The sequence below is a fragment of the Ictalurus furcatus genome, chromosome 18 (assembly GCF_023375685.1).
Source record: "Ictalurus furcatus strain D&B chromosome 18, Billie_1.0, whole genome shotgun sequence".
Taxonomy (NCBI): domain Eukaryota; kingdom Metazoa; phylum Chordata; class Actinopteri; order Siluriformes; family Ictaluridae; genus Ictalurus; species Ictalurus furcatus.
The window spans coordinates 1944955-1963669 of NC_071272.1; the positions used below are offsets into that span (position 1 = coordinate 1944955).

Consider the following 18715-nt stretch of genomic DNA (forward strand, 5'->3'; position numbering starts at 1 on the left):
AATTTTTATTTTGTCCTAGATGTAGGCAAAATATCACAAATGCATGATGATAGTTTGATAATGTTTACGAAGAAAAAAAAAAAGCTGCAGCCAAACAGAAGTGACAGGTTAAAAACTATTTAGACAATTAGTAAGGAATAAAATGCAATTGGATGTGCTGCTGTACTGATATTTGTTCCTAATATCACAATGCAATATTATTATACTTGTTTGAATTGTTTATCATATTGTCTGATATTTATTTATTTGTATAATCATAAGTTTTAGAAGTTTAGGCTAGGTTTTCTCTTGAATGTACAATACATCAAAATGTATACATTTGCTTGCCATGCAAGGATGTTTTTAGGATTCCTCCATTAGGATTATTATTAGTATTCTTATCCTTCTTATTATTCTCCTTATCTCCATAAAATGCCCAATAACTCAAGATCTGAATGGTAAAAAGTTTTGAAATTTGGCACATTGATACTACAGGCTACGAGTAACTCCCACACCACAAATGGCCCACATGAGCCCATAGGTGGCGCTACAGGCCACGCCCGAATTGTAAGTGATTTTCCCTCCAGCCCATAAATCCAAAATGTTAAAAGATTGGTATACATGTCTTATTTCTCATAGGGAACAAAAAAGCCAAGGAGGGTGGGTCTGGGCTAGTAGGTGAGCTGCAGCTCTTGGATAACAACAGATCCTGAAGTGTTTTTATTCCTTTACACCACAGCAAATTGTAACAATTTTTTTAAATTTATTGAAGAACAACACGTTATAGTTTAGTTTTAATGTTGGGGAACGTCTTTAATAGCCTACAAGCTGGAGTACATCCTCTCTCTCTCTTGCACGCCCCACTCCCCCACTCCCTCTCTCCCTCCCTCTCTCTCTCTCTCTCTCTCTCTCTGCAGAAGTAAGTATGGATGTCTTAACACAGCTGGAGGTCCGAAAGGTGAGTTAAAACCGACATTATTGACGTCTTCTCGAGCACATAACGATATAACAACTTATTACAAAACGTTTTTGGTTTTTTTTTCTCCTTTTTTTTTTTTTTTGCATAAGGACGCGTCCAAACGTATATAGATGTTTTGTGAACGTTATTTTCTCCTCCAGTCCACTAGAAAACAGCGTTTTTGGTCGTTGAAGCTTTTCGGTGGAGAAGTTGTAAAACTTTGGTCTGTTTTCGTGTGGAGAGGGAAAGCCGTGACGTCACAGCGCTATCCCGTGCATGCTAATGAATGCATTTATTTCTCCTAGCCATCATTTCATATGTGACCTTTGTCTAATTGATGGGTTTATGGCTTCTTGCTCTTAATTGGCTTAATGTGCAATTTAAGATTCTGTCCTTGCGTGTTATATTGTATAGTGCACTGTATTGTTTAAATATTGCAAATTGTGTTTGGTGCACATTGTATTGCATATACTTAGCACACAGTATATAATATATATGCTTATATATTCACACACTATTCGATTCCATTCTATTCTATTCAACAGTCTACAGTTCAGAAAAGAAATAAGTCACTCAAACCACACTGTTGCAAAGAGACTGTAACTGATCTAAACTAACAGACATGTCACCGTAAGGAGACCTTATATCAGTGCAATAACATTCAGTGTAAACAAAGTTAGTTTTTTTTAAAAATGTAGAGATCTTTTTTTTTGTTCGGGACTGCGGGTAGAATAATATCACCATCACATCTTGTTAATTATTCATCAGTGGAAATAGGCAGAGTTTAAAAAGACATACAGTTGTGCCTAAAAGTATCATATAGTCGCTGTTGGAAAGCGGTCAAATACGCAGAATACGCTGGAAAAGCAAAGAATGTGCACCTGGAGGATTTTTCTGAAGAACAGTGGGCAATTTAACTGCTCAGGACAAACGAGGGACTCATGAACAACTATCGCAAAACATAAAAACACTCGTTGATCGTCCAGGTACCGACACACAGTATTAATAATCAAGGGAATGTAAACTTTTGAACGGGGTCATTTTTTATAAATTCAGCTGTTATCTTGTCTTGTGGACTATATGTAAACATCTGTTATGTGAAATAGCTTATTCAGGACAGGACTAAATAAATAAATAAAAAAACAACAACATAGGATTTTTATGATCTGTCTTATTTTGTTAACGGTATTAAGATTGATCAGATTCTGCAAGGGGTGTGCAAACTTTTGGGCACAACTGTACTGTATGTCGCGAATTATTCATCATTGCTACTATTGCAATTTTATACATTATTGCTACATTATACACTGCTCGATTTAGTAATTCTACACCCATGGACCTTTCATAAGCTGTGTGTTATGAATATGCAAGGACTCACAGTTTTATCACAGCTGCTGAACAGAACAAAGAAACACCTTAAACTAATCAGAATGTTATTTTCGATATCTGAACTTATAAGAAGCCCGGGCTCTACCCTGGATTCTTTGTTACGTCTGTTTTAATACAAACTAATCAGCTAATTAGCCTGCCCTTTCTGAGTTTTACTAGGTGCTAAGCAACATCAAAAATGCTAGCTAGCTTTATTTACGTGTTTACCTCGACAGCTGTGAGCCGTAGTGCATGCGTGTGCGCAGCTAGATGTATAACATATGTTTTTCATTTGGAGAAAAAATGGGTTGTATTTCAAGGAATTTCACACGAATCATGGAGGGGCTAAGGGTACTGGAAAACCTTCTGAAAATACAGTTTAATTCTCTATAGAGTAGAAGTCTCGCCTCAGATTTCTTGCATTTTTCTTGCATGTTGCACAGTTAAAATAGTTTTATCTTACATAGTATTTTGTCCTAGCGGTATGTCAAAAGTGTATCAAGATACTAGTTTGTAATAGCACATAAGTTGGCTAAGTGTTTAGCATGTTTGCCTCACACCTCTGGGGTTTGGGATTCGAATCCCGCTTCATCCCTGTGTGTGCATGTGAGTTTGCATGTTCTCCCTGTGTTTTGTGGGTTTCCTCTGGTACGTCTGGTTTCCTCCCCCAGTCCAAAGATATGCTCTGTAGGCTGATTGGCATTTCCAAATTGTCCGTAGTGTGTGTACGCGTGTGCGTTTGTGCCCTGCGATGGATTGGTACCCCATCCAGGGTGTCCCCTGCCTTGTGCCCTGAGTTCCCTGGGATAGGCTCCAGGCTCCTCCTATGGTTTCCAAGCGGTATGGAAAATCGATAGATCATCCATTTATAAGTTACGTTTAATACTGTTTAACGTCCGTGAAACAAAGTAGTTCCTGTTATCAGTTACATTATAGCAGCTATAAACAGTCTAGTTTGGTTTGAATGGCAGTACCGTGAAGATGGCTACCTTGTGCTGGAAGGCTTCTTCAGCCCGGAGGAGTGTGACGCGCTGCGAGAACAGATGAGTGAAATAGTGGAGCAGATGGACGTTCCGGCTCACTGCCGCACTCAATTCTCCACCGATCACGACGAGCAGCTGCGGAACCAGGTAACGTTACTTTAATGTTAATGTTAAACTAGTAAATTAGGAGCAGTACTAAAACTCATTGATAACTCTAAAACTCTTTTTTTGTGTTCTGACATAAATTGTGGTGTGGAAAGATGCAGGTAAGTTTTCAGATTACTGAGGGGTGACGAATTAAAGGAAAAACAAGTCGCTGTGTTATGCTTTGGGAGCATTTTTCAGGCATGGTTTATTTCGACTTGTTCCCTTAGGCAGGGGTGTCCAATCTTATCCGGAATGGGCCGGTGTGGTGTGGGGGCAGGTTTTCATTCCAACCAAGCAGAAGCCACACCTGAATCTATTGAAAGCCAAGATCAATTGATTAAACAGGTGGAATCAGGTGTGCCTCCTGCTTGGTTGGAACGAAAACCTGCACCCACACCGGCCCTTTCCGGATAAGATTGCCCACCCCTGCCTTAGAGGGAAGAGCCACTGCAAATCAATAACTCATGACCTTTATCCTGTTTCTATCCTGATTGAAGTGTTATCTCCCAGAATGACTCAGCTTCCATCCACAGGGCATGAGAGTTCACCGAATGCTTTGGTGTGTACGAGTGGGATGTAAATCATATGCTTTGGCATTTACAGTCACCAGATTTCAACCCAGGTGAACACTTGCGGAGGATTTTAGAGCAAGATGGTCGCCAGCGTTCTCCACCACCATCATCAAAATCAAAACACTAACTGAGAGAAAGTCTTTCGGATAGAATGGTGTTTATCGCTCCAGTACGGTTCCAGAGACTTGTGGAATCTATATATATCGAAGGCTCATAGTGACCCAACAGCTCACTAACTAACATACTTGTGTAGTGTTGGTTTTTCCTTTAAATTGTCACCTGTCTGTAGTAGTCTACCTGAGAATTTAGTGAGAATTTAGTAGTGCTGTATAATAGTAAATAATATCGTATAGTTAATTCTCACAGGACTCTGCCGCCGTAGTTGCTGTGCTCCAAACCCTCGATATTTAGCTCAGATCTCTGTTAATGACCCACTAACTCCCCCCCCCCCACCACCACCTCTGTTTACCTTTCTTCAGGGAAATGCAGATTACTTCATCACAAGCGGGGACAAGGTCCGTTTTTTCTTTGAGAAAGGAGTCTTCGACATAAATGGTTTGTGATCCAGCAGTTGGGTTTGTAGATGAGATGTTGGTGACTTATATTATGATTAATTTCAATATTAGAAAAATACTTTTATGTATATTTGTATATTTATGTAAAAAAAAAAAAAAAAGAAAGAAAAAGAAATCAGTCTAGTGGGCAAATTTAATAGTAGATTTTATAATATTTATAAATGATAATCATTAAATAGTAAAAATTGTGTTTATATATTTATAATAAATTGTAATATATATATATGAGTATGATATATGAGTATATATGAGTATTTCAGAAACTGCTGATCTTCTGGGATTTTACACACAGCGGTTTCTACAATTTACACAGAATGGTGGGAAAAGCAGTGAGCAACTTTGTAGGGCACTTTATAGTCGTTCCATGTCTGTAGCACTCAGAAAAGTGGAGTTTTTATTAAAAAGAAGAAAAAAAAGAAGAAGTGTCTTTTACCCAGAGTGTTCGGGAAAAGCTTCTTCCAACCCTGCGTCATACTTTTGTAGTGTGTAGTATAATTCAGCGTCTTTCGTGTTTCATCACCATGACCTGTGGTAGACGCCTTCTGATCCTGTGTCTTCCTTTCTGGTGGGGTTTACGGCTGGTGTATCAAAAGGGCTAAAACACTGGCAAAGTTCCTACAGACATGGAGACCTATAATGTCTTTACCCTGTTTTACTGTCTATTCACAGGGGAGTTTACTGTCTCGAGGGAACGCTCACTAAACAAAGTTGGACACGGTGGGTGGTGTACGAATGAAATATAATTAAATAACTAAGTAATCTGGAGTATCGGTTAACCTGATGTTCCCTTTAGCATTTTCTACGGGTGTTTTACCTTTAGGTAAAAAAAAAAATCTGCTTTTGTGCTTTTCTTGTCTTCTCTCTATCTTTTAGCTCTCCATGCCCATGAGCCTGTATTTAAATCCATCACACACTCCCCTAAAGTCCAGGTAAAGACACCTGTGATTCCTGGTTCCTTTTTATAACCACATTATAGTGAGCGAGTATAACAAGCTAGAGGAGGCATTTCTACTGTAATTTAAAATCTTAATAGATCGCATCTGTAATTGGGGAATTTCCATTACTTTAGCTAGCTAGTTAGTTATGTAAAGAACAAAAAAGGTATTCTAGGAACATAATCAACGACAGGGTGGTGTGATGTGGCTCAGTGATGTGGCTCAATGGTTAAGGCTCTGGGTTACTGATCAGAAGGTCAGGGGTTCAAGCCGTAGCACTCCCAAGCTGCTACTGTTGGGCCCTTGAGCAAGGCCCTTAACCCTCTCTACTCCAGGGGGTCATGGCTGACCCTGAACTCTGACCCCAGCTTCCTGACATGCTGGGTGGGATATGCAAATTTTTTTTAAAAAAATAAATAATTATTTCACTGTGCTGTAATGTATATGTGACAAATAAAGGCTTCTTCTTCTGAAGTGAAGTTACTGTTACCACCCCAAAGTTGAGTATTTTCCAATAACACTTAGAAAATAAGTGTTTTATTCTTCTTACACCGCAGCAAGTCTTTGTTTTTTTTTTTTGTTTTGTTTTTTAAACTGAAGAGCGGCACATCATACTTTTGCGTTCGTTTCTAGTTACGTTAAACGTTGCGGAGCGTGCACGAAACGAGTTAGTTCCTGTTATCACTTACATTAGAACAGCTATAAACAGTCGTTCCCTCACCAGACCCTTTTTTCTCTAGAGATCACACGTAGCTTGTCATGTTATGGAGGAACCTCAAAAGCCTTCCATCCTGAAGAATTTTCTGGGTTAGAAAAATGAACATTTCACACAAAGCCCTGACATTGGAGACTCCAATACATGTCTACATGTCTCCTCAGAGATTTCATGTCAAAACAAGGTTGTTTTTTTTTTTTTTTAAACTCTATTCATGTGGAGCATTCTGACTGATCAAAACTGAGCATTCATCAGCGCTGTGATACAATATATATCGGTCATATATATGTTGAATATATGAAATTCTACAGTTCTTTATTGTTCATTCTCATGTGGTCTGTTTTCTCTCTCTCTCTCTCTCTCTGTGTAGAACTTGGCTAAAAAACTGGGGCTGATAAGTCCTGTTGTTTTGCAGAGCATGTATATTTTTAAGGTACAGACCTTTGCTTTTGATCTCAAAGGTGGTTGTATTTGACTTTTGAGTTTTGACTTAAAATGAGTCTTAGGCAAGATTTTGGAGTTACAGTATGTTCAGAATGATCGACAGATCATGCATTAAATTTCTGCGTTCTTAATTTTTTTTCCCCCAGCAACCAGGCATTGGTGGAGAAGGTATGAGATCATGCTTAATGGCAGTAACATCTCCTTACTGAACATTTATGTCATGAATTATTATTATGTATGTAGCGCTTCACCTTCGAAACCGAATGAGTCCGTGTCTGTGTTTGTATCATGGGCTCTGATTCAAACTCTAGCTCGTCTCTCAGATGCTGAAACGTAAAGAATCTCTTCTGGCAAGACAAATTATTAGCCGTCATTATCCTTCTAGATGGTGAAAAGATTTGTGCCATAATTTACCATAATACAAAGTTGGTTGGATGGATTCTTATGAGAACTGTGATGTAATAAAACCTTTTGACCTGTTAGTGACGCCTCATCAGGATGCGACCTTCCTGTACACGGAACCTCTGGGACAAGTGATGGGAGTATGGATCGCTCTAGAAGACGCAACCCTTGATAACGGCTGCCTGTGGTTCATACCAGGCTCGCACAGGAGTTAGTACACACACACACACACACACACACACACACACACACACACACACACACACACACACATACATGCTTATTTATCTTGATGGGTCTATTCTCAAAGACGGGCATTTGTAGTATAGGAATATGTGCTTTTTTGCAGAGGTAAGTCTTGTGTTCTCATGTATGTGTGTGTAAAAGACGGAATCACCAGGCGGATGGTTCGAACCCCAAAAGGCACATTCCCTTTGACTGACTTCATTGGTCGAGAACAAAGTTACGATGACGGTCTCTTCGTAGCAGCACCTGTCAAGAAAGGTTAGCGTCCTGCACCTGTGTAGTGTTTGTGCGTGTATGTGTGTGTGTGTTTTTTTTTAAAAAATCATTTCATTATGACTTTACTTGACTATATTTAATATTTAAAAAAAAAAAAAAAGAAAAAGTTTATCAATGTTTCACCTGTCAGTTTTTATTCAGAGCACTGTTGTCCACATCCATGGCATAAAGAACAACTGAATTAGAAGCCTGCTTAATAACAACCATCTTTACTCGTACACCGATCAGCCATAATAAAAGAAACGCCCACTGTGTTTTTAAAGATCATTTTGTAAAATCTAAATACGCTTTACAGATCTTTATCGGAAAGGGTTTCAACAATGTTTTTCATGCTAGGTAAACAATTATTGCACATGCCCCTGTGGAAAAGTCCTTAAGACACGAACAGTTTACAGGAGGGAGGCGATTAAGGTCACAGTTACTGTAACTTAGGACACTAAAGAGGCCTTTCTACTGACTCTGAAAAACACCAGGAGAAAGATGTGTAGGGTTCCTGCCGACCTGCGTGAACATGCCATAGACCTGCTGCAGGGAGGCATGAGGACCGCAGATGTGTCCAGAGCGATAAAGTGTAATGTGTGTAATGTAAGATGACTAAGACGGTGCTACGGGGAGACAGGAAGGACAGCCGATCGTCCTCGTAGTGGAAAATTACATGTAAGCGTGTGTCCCCCGAGACGTGATGGAGAACCTGCAAATGCCTTGGTGGAAAAGTGGAGTAACATCTCACAGCAAGAACTGACCAATCTGGTGCAGTCCATGAGGATGAGATGCAGTAAAGCAGCTGGAGGCCACCAGATACTGACTGTTACTTTTGATATCGACCCCCCCCCCCCTTTGTTCAGAGACTCATTATTCTATTTCTGTTCGTCAAACGTCTGTCAGACTAAAGGCCATGCTGATTGTATGAGATTAGGACCACGGAGCACTGTTTCTTATGACTCTCCATGCTGCTGAGTGGTTACTCACGTCCTGAGCACCTGGCAGCTTTATTAAACACAGTGTGACATTTTCCAAGCTAACTGTCAATGAGAAAGTTACTTCTAAACCAGTGCTGTATATTCTTGAATGTCACGGTCAGTGGTTGTGGTCCTTGAGCTGCATTTCCTCTGGTACCACCTTCAGCTTGGTCAGTGTGACTGTCAAACCCATATCCACCGCTGCTGGCCATGGAACCCTCTCTATACTAATAGAAATGTGCGTGTATTTCCAACCATCATTGCAATAATTGTCATTATTTTATTTCACAACGAATGCAGGTGGCTTGGTTCTAATCCATGGTGAAGTGGTCCACCGTAGCGCCGAGAACACCTCCGACGCATCACGTCATGTTTACACCTTCCATATCATGGAGTCCGAGAACACGTGCTGGAGCCCTGAGAACTGGTGAGAAAGCGTTGCGTGCCGACTAATGTTGGAAGCTACATTTCTATGGCACGTTACATGAACATGATCTAAGATAAACATATACATTGTACATTACATGCAAACGAGCGATATTCGGATCTTAACTATACAGTCAGGTCCATAAGTATTTGGACGGCGACACAATTTTCAAATGTTTGCCTTTGTACATAACAAAAGTGTAGCCTTTAATTCAAGGGGTTTAACAAAAATGGTGTATTTACCATTTTATGAATTACAGCCAGTTTTTCATAGTCCCTCCGTTTTCACGGGCTTAAAAGTAATTGCACAGACTAACTAACATAATTATAAACAGAAGGATTATTTTTAATACCTGGATGCAAATTCTTTGCAGTTAATGACCGCCTGAACTCTGGAATCCATGGACATCTCAGAAAGCTGAGTTTCTTAACTTGAGATGCTTTGCCAGACCTTTTACTGCAGCCACCTTCAGTTGCTGCTTGTTTTTGGGGCTTTCTGCCAAAAGTATCTGGTCAAGAGTACAGTACGTGGACATCTGACCATTCAACATCCCATTCCAAACCACAGGCATTACTAGGGTGTTGGTCCTTCCTTTGCTGCAACCTCCACTCTTGGAAGGCTTTCCACTAAATTTTGAACCATGACCTTAACGTGGATTTGCGCTCATTCTGCCACAAGAGCACAAATGCAACGATGGTCAAATTCACCATACTCACTTCGTATTGTCATGCAGGAACTGGTTTGCGCCTCTTCGTTCCAGTCAAAGATAATCTTAATGCTACAGCATTAAACACAGAGACACTCTAGATAATCGTGTGCTTCCAACTTCGTAGCAACAGTTTGAGGAAGACACACTTATAGGTATAATGGTCAAGCGTCCACATACTTTTGGCCATATGGTGTACAATATGGGCCACAATGTTTGTATTGATTTGAACCAAGCCACATGGATATGGTCCAATGGGCACAGACCCAGTAATATAGAGGAAAAAAATGTAAGACACTTTCAGGGGAAACCTTTTATTGCTTTCTCTAATGAACTTACTAGGCGTGAGAATCCCGTTTTGTGGTGTGGGTAGTAGTAGAGCGAAGTAAGCCCGAAATGACTGACTTGAACTATATAAATCCTGTGGATGGTATTTTGCTGGTTAGTAATGTATATATTTATAACAAAATAACCAGCATATAAATAAATTTACTGAGCGTTTCATTCGAAATCTATAACTGTGAACATGTGGATCCTCTCCAATATCCTGTGCAAGTGACTCAAGTGCTATTTGTGATTCTTTTTATTTTTTTCTGTTAAGCAGGCTTGCCCATAAATGCTCCTAATCACAGAGGCCAATATGCATAATCTGTTTTCTTCACATTGATATTCTCTTTCTTTTACACACAGGCTACAGCCGACTGAAGAGCTTCCCTTCCCATCACTCTACACCTAAAACTGCCTGCTTTATGATATAATAGTTATAGAATGATATTAATTACGAGTATCATTTCCTGTTTTTATAATAATCTGCTAAGACGATTCAGAGTGATACGTCTAGCTCTTACGTCTAGCGATGTGCTGCTTATTTTCGAGAAAACGAACTCGTATATCATGTATAATATATACGACGCAATGATTTTGGAACGTTTACTCACCAGGTACAGCGTTTAATATTTGAGTATTTTAGGAACTATTCCCATATTTGCATGCACAAACTAAGAATATTTTCTTGGACATGTATTTGAATAATTTTACTAATACAGTCACTGTGCATGATGTTAATGAATAAATCAAATAAAACTTTATAAGGTATATGAAGTTTAAATAAAAATCTGATGATAAGTGCATTCATTTTAGTTTTTATTATAGTGATCTTAAACCTTATTATTATTACTATTATTATTATTATTATTATTTTAGGAGAGTTTCAAAAACTGTCCAGCCTATTCAACCCTGCACATAATGTATTCTATGAGCTAGAAGCCAGAAAAACTGCTTCTAATCATTCTGCCCTCTAGTGGCTGACCATGTTGTTTGCATGGTCCAGATTTTTTTTTTTTTTTTTTTCCAGAAAAGAAAAAGGTCTTTTGCCTTTTCGATCATGTTTGGTTGATATTATTTAAAGATGTACTACATATTATCAGTGTCCTTCATAAATAAAGAAATCATGGGTCATTTTTACGTTTATTATGAAATGTCACGTTAACACTTGGCTATTTACAGCCTTCTACTGAAGAGTGAGTGTAGCAGCAGTGTAGCAATGTTCATCAGTACGATTTAAAATTCATCCGTGTGTTCGGCTTGGCGAACATTAGACGAGTATATTTGATATCGTTCAAAATCAATTCTCTGGTTACAGTCGCACCTCTCAAAGGGTAGGATATATTAGGCAGGAAGTGAACGGTCAGTTCTTGTAGTTGACGTGTTGGATCTCTGAAAGGATCTGAGCGACTTTGACAAGGGGGTGACAAAATTGTCATGGCTAGACGACTGGGTCGGAGCGTCTCCAAAACTGCAGGTCTTGTTGGGTGTTCCCGGTACGCAGTGGTTAGTACGTACCGAAAGTGGTCCAAAGAAGGTCAACGGTGAACCGGCGAGAGGGTTCATGGGCACCCAAGGCTCACTGACGCACGTGCGGAGCGAAGGCTAGCCCGTCTGGTCCGGTCCGGTCCGGTCCCACGTGGTAACTACCACTACGTGTAAGCTTTTCAAACTGTGCTAGGTGGTGATATATAATTCACAATAAACTAATCAGTAGTGTTGGACATTCTTAATGCTGTAAATCAGTAGTAACGATGAAAGCCACAGTTCTACAGTAATACACACATGAGCGGCACAGATTGGAACAAAGCAACTCTTTATTTGAAAAAGTAAAGAACACACACAAGCTGTTCAACAAATTCAACGGAATCACTGCAGACATTTTCCTGCAAAACCTTCTCACGTACTGTGCATTCGATTAGAACTCATTCTAAGGATGTTGACACAATCGGGGTGAAGGTATTTTCCTCTCTCTCTTTTTTTTTTTTTTCCTTCTGCAATGGGTTGTGCGAGTCGAAGAAAATAATACACCGTGTGTGGTGCAGTGTGACTACTCGTATCGTTCTCCGCTTGACATATCGCTCTGCTCGTCCTTCCTCGTTTGTAAGTCGCTGCGGATAAAAGCGTCCGCTAAACGAATACGCGTCAGCGGATGCGATCTAGCAACCGTCACTTAAAAACGTAGAGATACAGACCATGAGTCTTTAAAAGTGGAAGCAAATGCAGATTAACACCAAAGAAGAAAAGTGGCAGCAATCTGAATGTTTACTGCCCGCTACAGGAGGACCTCACACACACACACACACCTGATCTGATTGCTTTCATTCATATTGGTCAGTGCAAAATGTTCTTCATTTGTTTTGCATTATGAACCCTAACCACAGATATTACGCAAGAATACAACAACAACAACAACAACAACCAGTCATGTTCTTCATAGGCTAAATCGATGCATACTTCTGCTGGCAGAAGACTGGAACTAGGAATAAATAACAAAATGAAGACATTTTTGCTTTCATGCATGTTAAAGACAGTACTGTGCGTGTGTGTGTGTGTGGTGATATTTAAAGGGTCATAAAGATCATTCACGACGACTTCATAAGATTACACGTTACAGTCCGTTTAACGGAGTCTTTGTTTCCGGAACAGAAATTATTTGCCGATCGCACACATGTACCAGGTTATCCGAACCCCGGGACACTCCTGATATTCCCTAAATGTATGCTCTTTGGATACGTAAACATTTCTGGAGAACCGAGTCAATCCAAAGAGAACATCGTGTCAAGGAACCGCGAGATCGGACATTTCCAGCATGCTTTAATGACCGCACGCGCTACGTGCCTTTCGGTGCATTTAGAACATATAAAATCGGTATTTAAGACCACGGTTAGCCTGTGTACTCCATCTGCTGTGTTTTTCATTCCTAAATAGCACTGTTGGAAGGGAGATATAAACGAAGGGCTGCACGCGCACACACTCATAATTCCTCCACAATTATTTGATCAGATTTTCCGTCCCCGGAATGTTTCGACGCTTAACATCGCACATCTGCGCGTTAGCGCACGTGTCGACAAAAGCCCGCGTCGTCTGACGAGAAGATTTTCGATTTTAGAATTTAAAAATAATCCTGTTGTGAAATAGGGATATAGCGGGTAATGTAAACACAGACGGAAGGCCAGGCAGTTTGTAAAGAATCTCACACACACACACACACACACGACGGGCCGTGCTCTTATAGGGAAATAATCCGCGCCAGGGTGGTGCGATACACCCCAAAGTGGATTTTGGAAGCGTTTTATTCCATTTATATAACAGAAATTTGACAATAATTATATATGTTTTTATTAAACGACTGATACAGCATGCTTTTTAACCATTTATAGCAACATTTCATGTTATGGAACATCCACAAGACAAGTTAGTTCATTATCAATTATGTTATAGAAACTATAAACTGTTATTTATTTATAGACCAGCCTCTATATCTGCCCCCCCCCCACACGCCGAAAAATAATTGATAATTATATGCTCAGAAATACGGCAACAGAACGAAGCGAACAAAGCGTTCACAGCTTATTTTATTTTATTTTTTTTTAATTCAGTCAGCGTTGAATCACGGCCTCACTGCAAGTCCATCCACACGTGAGTTCATCTAGATTATTTTGGTCAGTGCCAGAGTCCTGTGTTCTCTCAAACCACAACAATGGGGTGTACTAAACACTGCCTATGTGAAAAAAAGCACTCTAAATTAGTGTCAGTGTCCCGCTGGAGCTAAGCAGGGTTGAGCCTGGCCGATACTCGAATGGGAGACCTCCTAGGGGAAAACTAAAGTTGATACTGGAAGTGGCCAGCAGGGGGTGCTCACCCTAATGCCTCAGTATAGTGCTGTGGACACTATACTGTAAAAGCAGCATGGTCTTTTGGATGAGATTTTAAATCGAGGTCCTGACTCTCTGTGGTCATTAAAAATGACCGTAAACACTTAGGGGTGTAATATAAAATGATATCAGATGCTTTTTAATTTTTTTTTGAGCTCCTTCAGCACTGAGATTTGTGATTTGTTTTATATTGGCCACAATACCTCACATTTATAAAGCACTTCCTGTATTCGAAATTGTCGTGACGTCGTACGTTCCAGGCAAATGAACACACGTGTAAGCTCCTAACGCGGCGTTTCATTGACGTTTATCGACCTTACTACGGACCGCGGTACGTTTTTCCATCATCTGCGTTCAGATTTCGTTCGGTTAAAATGGATATTTTACTACTAAAACCGTAGAGAAAAACCAACGAGGAGTAATAATAAGTTTGGGGAAAAAAGAAATAAACGGTTCTTAGGGATAAGGGGTGCAAACTTTTGGACCCTGCACTGTATTTGTGTAGAGTTTTATATCCAAAAATGTTTATGTACAACGTTATGTATAGGACCGCGTGAGTATGCGCGTTAACGCGTGCTCATAACATCAGGAGGACATATAAATACAGCGGCAACAGAAGATTATCGATCTGTGATGTGTACGCCTCCAGCATGGCTACCATAGCGATGGAGCCCACCACCCACGAGTAGCTGGCGTTTAAGTTTACACCGGAATCTGCTATCAGGAACATGGCCACGGCGATGATCTGTGCAAACACTGAGGTCGCGGTGCCCTCGAAAGTCTTTTTGGTGCCCGGCCAGCGGATCTCACCCGCTGTGCTTCCAAAAATAGACGCCACGGTGTCTCCGACCCCTACGGCTAGGACGCCAGCATAGGGTGCCAATCCCCCGGCTCCTGCCCCTCCTCCTTTTGACATGCATGGTGCTTGCGAGAGCCACACGGGAATTGAAATTCCCAAAAGCAGGTAGATATGCGTGATGATAACTGGCCCCGAGTCCCTATCATCCAGGAAGAGAGCCAGCGACCTGCGCAGCATCGAGCCCAGCGGGCGAATCCGGAAAATCCGCACCAATTCCAGGAAAAGGAACAATGCTAGACATACAACGGCTGCCAGGTGCAGTAGAGGGCGATCGAGTGCCAACCCGGGAGCGAAGGTTAGCACGATAAGGAGGTGGAAGTACTTTCTTACAGTCGTGGAGGCTTGGTACTTCTTGGTGCTTTCTGAGCGCCGGGCGTTCTGACGCACTACCACGAACACTGCAGCCGAAACCAGGAACGTCCAGTATGCCAACAACCAGAGACGGGCACTGTTATGAGTGAGGAATTCTAAAATCCAGATGACAGGGTGGTGTCCAGTGAGGAGGGACAACCAAGGAACAAGCAGGCCCAAGCCGAGTACGGCTGTCATGACGTGAAAAAAGGCGGACGCTGCCCATGTTCCGGATTCCATAAAGAGGAAGAGGAGGGCAAAGATAAGGCCGAGCATGACCAGTCCTGCCACGGCTACAGGAAGGAAGAAATGAAGCGGGTCCGTGTTGGTACTGGTACTGGTGCTCAACGAGCGCTTGATCAGCTGGTTGATCATGAAGCTGAGGCCACCCAGGATGAGCAGGGCTTCTCCGGGTGTGAAGCAGCGCGGGAGGAGATAGAGGAGGATCAGACTTAGGTAGACAAAAATCAGCAGCACCTCCAGCACCTCAATCACCTCCGAAACCAGCAGTGTCTGTTTGACTGTGTACACGATGGCGCTGGCAGCGATTCCTGTAATCACACAGGTGTTGCTGGGCACCGGTCGCGTGACTCCCAGCGCAATGAGCGACAAAAACAGCGCCAACATCATCCCCGTCACCGTGATCACCATGGCGAACCGCTCAAAGTGGACGTTCCCCACGGCGACGCAGCGAACCCGTAAAACCAGCCCGAGCAACGGGAGCAGCATGCTGGCCGGCAAGACGCCGCTATTGGCTGACGGGCGGAACTGGAAGACTGCCGCTCCTGTTCGCAGGAGGCGATCCCATTTGTGCTGGACGTAGAAGGCCTGGACAGCCAAAGCGATGCAGCACCATGATAGCTGGTTCCACACGGCCACATGCACGCACAGGACGATGGAGAACACCACCAACGACTCCACCAGCACTGGATCCGTCTGCATGATTTGCGAGTTGCGTGTAAACGATGGGCGGCGTGACGTGCTACAGGGCTCCCTTAAAGAAAAGAGATGCGCCTCCCAGCTCTCCGATCAGTCAGAATCTTGGTGCGAGGTTCAGGATCATCGACATGGTCCTCGGCATGGTCCCCTCTACCTCCGAAAGAAACACAATACAAAATCATAACCAACAAAAACAATTTAGATTTCTAAAACAAATACCAGCACAGTTTGATTATTTGCTACGAACTAAAAAGGCCTGTGAGCATCCTCCAAGTGTCGCGAGTCCAGCATTTTTGGCAGGGGTTGTAGCAATTTTCTAATCGCAGGTCTATCGACGGAGGATCTTCATCGTATAACCTAATACACGTTATGGCACAGTATGTTATAGAATTCAGCCGAAGATTTTATCGTGCGACAAGTATTAATCTTATACATGTTAAAAACGCTGAAATCGCACAGACTAAAACCAGCTTAAGTCACACCGGCGCTAACGAGCGCAAAGATCAAGTCCGTAAAAAACAACTTTTCGGTTTTTGCGCTTTGTATTTCACGTTGAACGCACGACCTCAGAGATTTGGGATGAAATGCAACTGAACAAACGCCGTCCTGCCTTCTTTTCCCTGCTCTACTCAGTAAGAGCCTGTGAATTAGCTGATTATTTTGGATTTAGCGTAACTAAATATACAGGACGGGTATACTCTAGTACTAGCTCTGAGAACCACTGGTGCAACTCAATACTTTTCCCTCATATAGAATTATTTCCATCTGGCATATCAATTTCACTTCTACACTTTCAAAAATATTTCCGGATAAAATACACAGGTTAAAGGGTACAGAAGTCGGCTGTTAATATCGATACTAGCTGAATCACAAGCACACAAAACAAGTCCTTTCATCAAAACTAAGACTCTTAGCATACAGCGTCTTCATCTGACAAACATGTTGAGGAATTTCAAACTGTTGCTGTAATAACCAGGCGGTTGCTAAATTCACATGACTCAACCACCGTGCCTTACCACGCTGAACTTTGGCCCGGTTAACGCTGGCAACGCATGTAGCTCAATGAACGAGTTAAATAACCTACAATAATAACCATTGGAACCAATGGAACCAATGTTCCATCCGCCCATCTATCTTCTATACCGCTTATCCTTCAAGGTCACATGGAACCTGGAGCCTATCCCAGGGAGCATCAGGCACAAAGCGGGGTACACCCTGGGCAGGGTTCCAATCCATCGCAGGGCCATACACATTCACACACTACGGACACTTTGGACACGCCAATCAGCCTACCATGCATGTCTCTGGACTGTTGGAGGAAACCGGAGTACCCGGAGGAAACCCCCGCAGCACGGGGAGAACACGCAAACTCCTCACACACAGGACGGCGGCGGGAATCGAACCCCCGACCCTGGCGGCGCGAGGCGAACGGACAAATTAAGCGCACGATTTTAAATGCATGAAATAATATTTAGTCTAGTAAACGGAGCTCGTTTATCGTCGTTAGATTCTCCTTTTTGAAAACTAAAAATTGCAATTCGATTCCACTTGACATTATTTATATGCATTTAATAATGGTGGGGGAAAAAAATCACAGACCCCCTGGTTATTTCTTCACCGTCCCCACTGCGAGAACCACGAGTCTTCAAGACTTGGCATGAAGAACGCTGGGCTATAACATTACACTGTAATTCATAATGCATTTCAGGTTGGGACTAACCCAAAGGTCTTACCATATCAAGAGAGCTTATTAAGGAGGAGCATGATAAACTCCATTCAGGTGATCAGAGCAAAGGTGTCTGGCTCTTGGACCTGGGTCTCATGTAATAATAGCATCTAATTGCAATGCCTCTGTAATGAAACACTACACCTTTAAGGTAATGTTATTGTGCTGTAATGCTAGACGTTACACGTACAATAACGGGCAAAAATCAGTAATTGATATGAAAAGTGCATTTCTGATTAGAACAGGTCGATCTGTTTTATGGCCTTTGTTAACAGTAACCATTGTGACAGTCGCTTTATTATAGGATCATTACTAGCATGAATGAATTGAAGGCTAATGATTAAAGCTGAAACAGACTTTATGAATCAATTATGAAGATTATCAAATAAAAAAAAAGAGAGAGAGAGAGAGAGAGAGAGAGAGAGAGAGAGAGAGAATTCACCTACCAGCAGCTCGTTGTGAAAACACTAAAACGCTACAACACCAGGATAATGATCTTGGGCGATATTTGAGCTCGCTTCTTCTAACACGCCAATACTGCTGCCTACCTGTATTCCGGCAGATCCCACGCTCCTAGACTGGGATTGGCTACTGACATCCAGTTTTCTGTGCTCTGATTGGTTAATAGTTCGGCCTCACAGTTGGCTCGCGGATTGGGCAGTTTAAAAATTATACACGTTAACGTCGCAAGCATGTAAAAATGTAGGAAAGCGTACGGTTATCGTTAAACTAATCGTTCGATAAGTGTCCGTTGCTTGTAGGGAAAAAAAACAACCCTAGCATAAGAGGCGGGGTTTGTGGAAATACAGGTGCAAAATAAATACGCAGAGGAATGGGAAATGGGTTGCGACCTGACAGTTAAGTCACGTGGTACAACAAATGAATATTATTTAAATAAAAAAATCAAACGTAGTATAAAACATAAAAAAAATAATTTAAATTAAAA

General features: G+C 41.6%; 2 protein-coding genes across 2 annotated transcripts; one reads left to right on the forward strand and one right to left on the reverse strand.

Moving 5' to 3' along the window:
* The first annotated feature begins 822 nt into the window (after window positions 1-822).
* Window positions 823-11150, forward strand: phyhd1 (phytanoyl-CoA dioxygenase domain containing 1). The gene is made up of 11 exons (XM_053649284.1): window positions 823-937; window positions 3277-3435; window positions 4487-4562; window positions 5252-5299; window positions 5456-5511; window positions 6603-6665; window positions 6823-6844; window positions 7160-7288; window positions 7466-7582; window positions 8860-8986; window positions 10383-11150. Exons 1-11 carry the CDS (start codon window positions 905-907, stop codon window positions 10426-10428), a joined length of 876 nt encoding a protein of 291 aa, XP_053505259.1. The 5' UTR covers window positions 823-904; the 3' UTR covers window positions 10429-11150.
* A 673-nt stretch (window positions 11151-11823) lies between these two features.
* Window positions 11824-18706, reverse strand: dolk (dolichol kinase). Its single transcript, XM_053649512.1, has 2 exons — window positions 18216-18706; window positions 11824-16193 (listed from the first exon to the last, which is right to left on the reverse strand). Exon 2 carries the CDS (start codon window positions 16044-16046, stop codon window positions 14472-14474), a length of 1575 nt encoding a protein of 524 aa, XP_053505487.1. The 5' UTR covers window positions 16047-16193; window positions 18216-18706; the 3' UTR covers window positions 11824-14471.
* Window positions 18707-18715: the final 9 nt, after the last annotated feature.

Coding starts and splice junctions, on each gene's coding strand:
- phyhd1 (XM_053649284.1), top strand. CDS start 905: ATGGATGTCTTAACACAGCTGGAGGTCCGAAAG. Junction 5,300..5,455: donor ACTAAACAAAGTTGGACACG/GTGGGTGGTGTA, acceptor TCTATCTTTTAG/CTCTCCATGCCCATGAGCCT. Junction 7,583..8,859: donor AGCAGCACCTGTCAAGAAAG/GTTAGCGTCCTG, acceptor CAACGAATGCAG/GTGGCTTGGTTCTAATCCAT.
- dolk (XM_053649512.1), bottom strand. CDS start 16,046: ATGCAGACGGATCCAGTGCTGGTGGAGTCGTTGGTGGTGTTCTCCATC.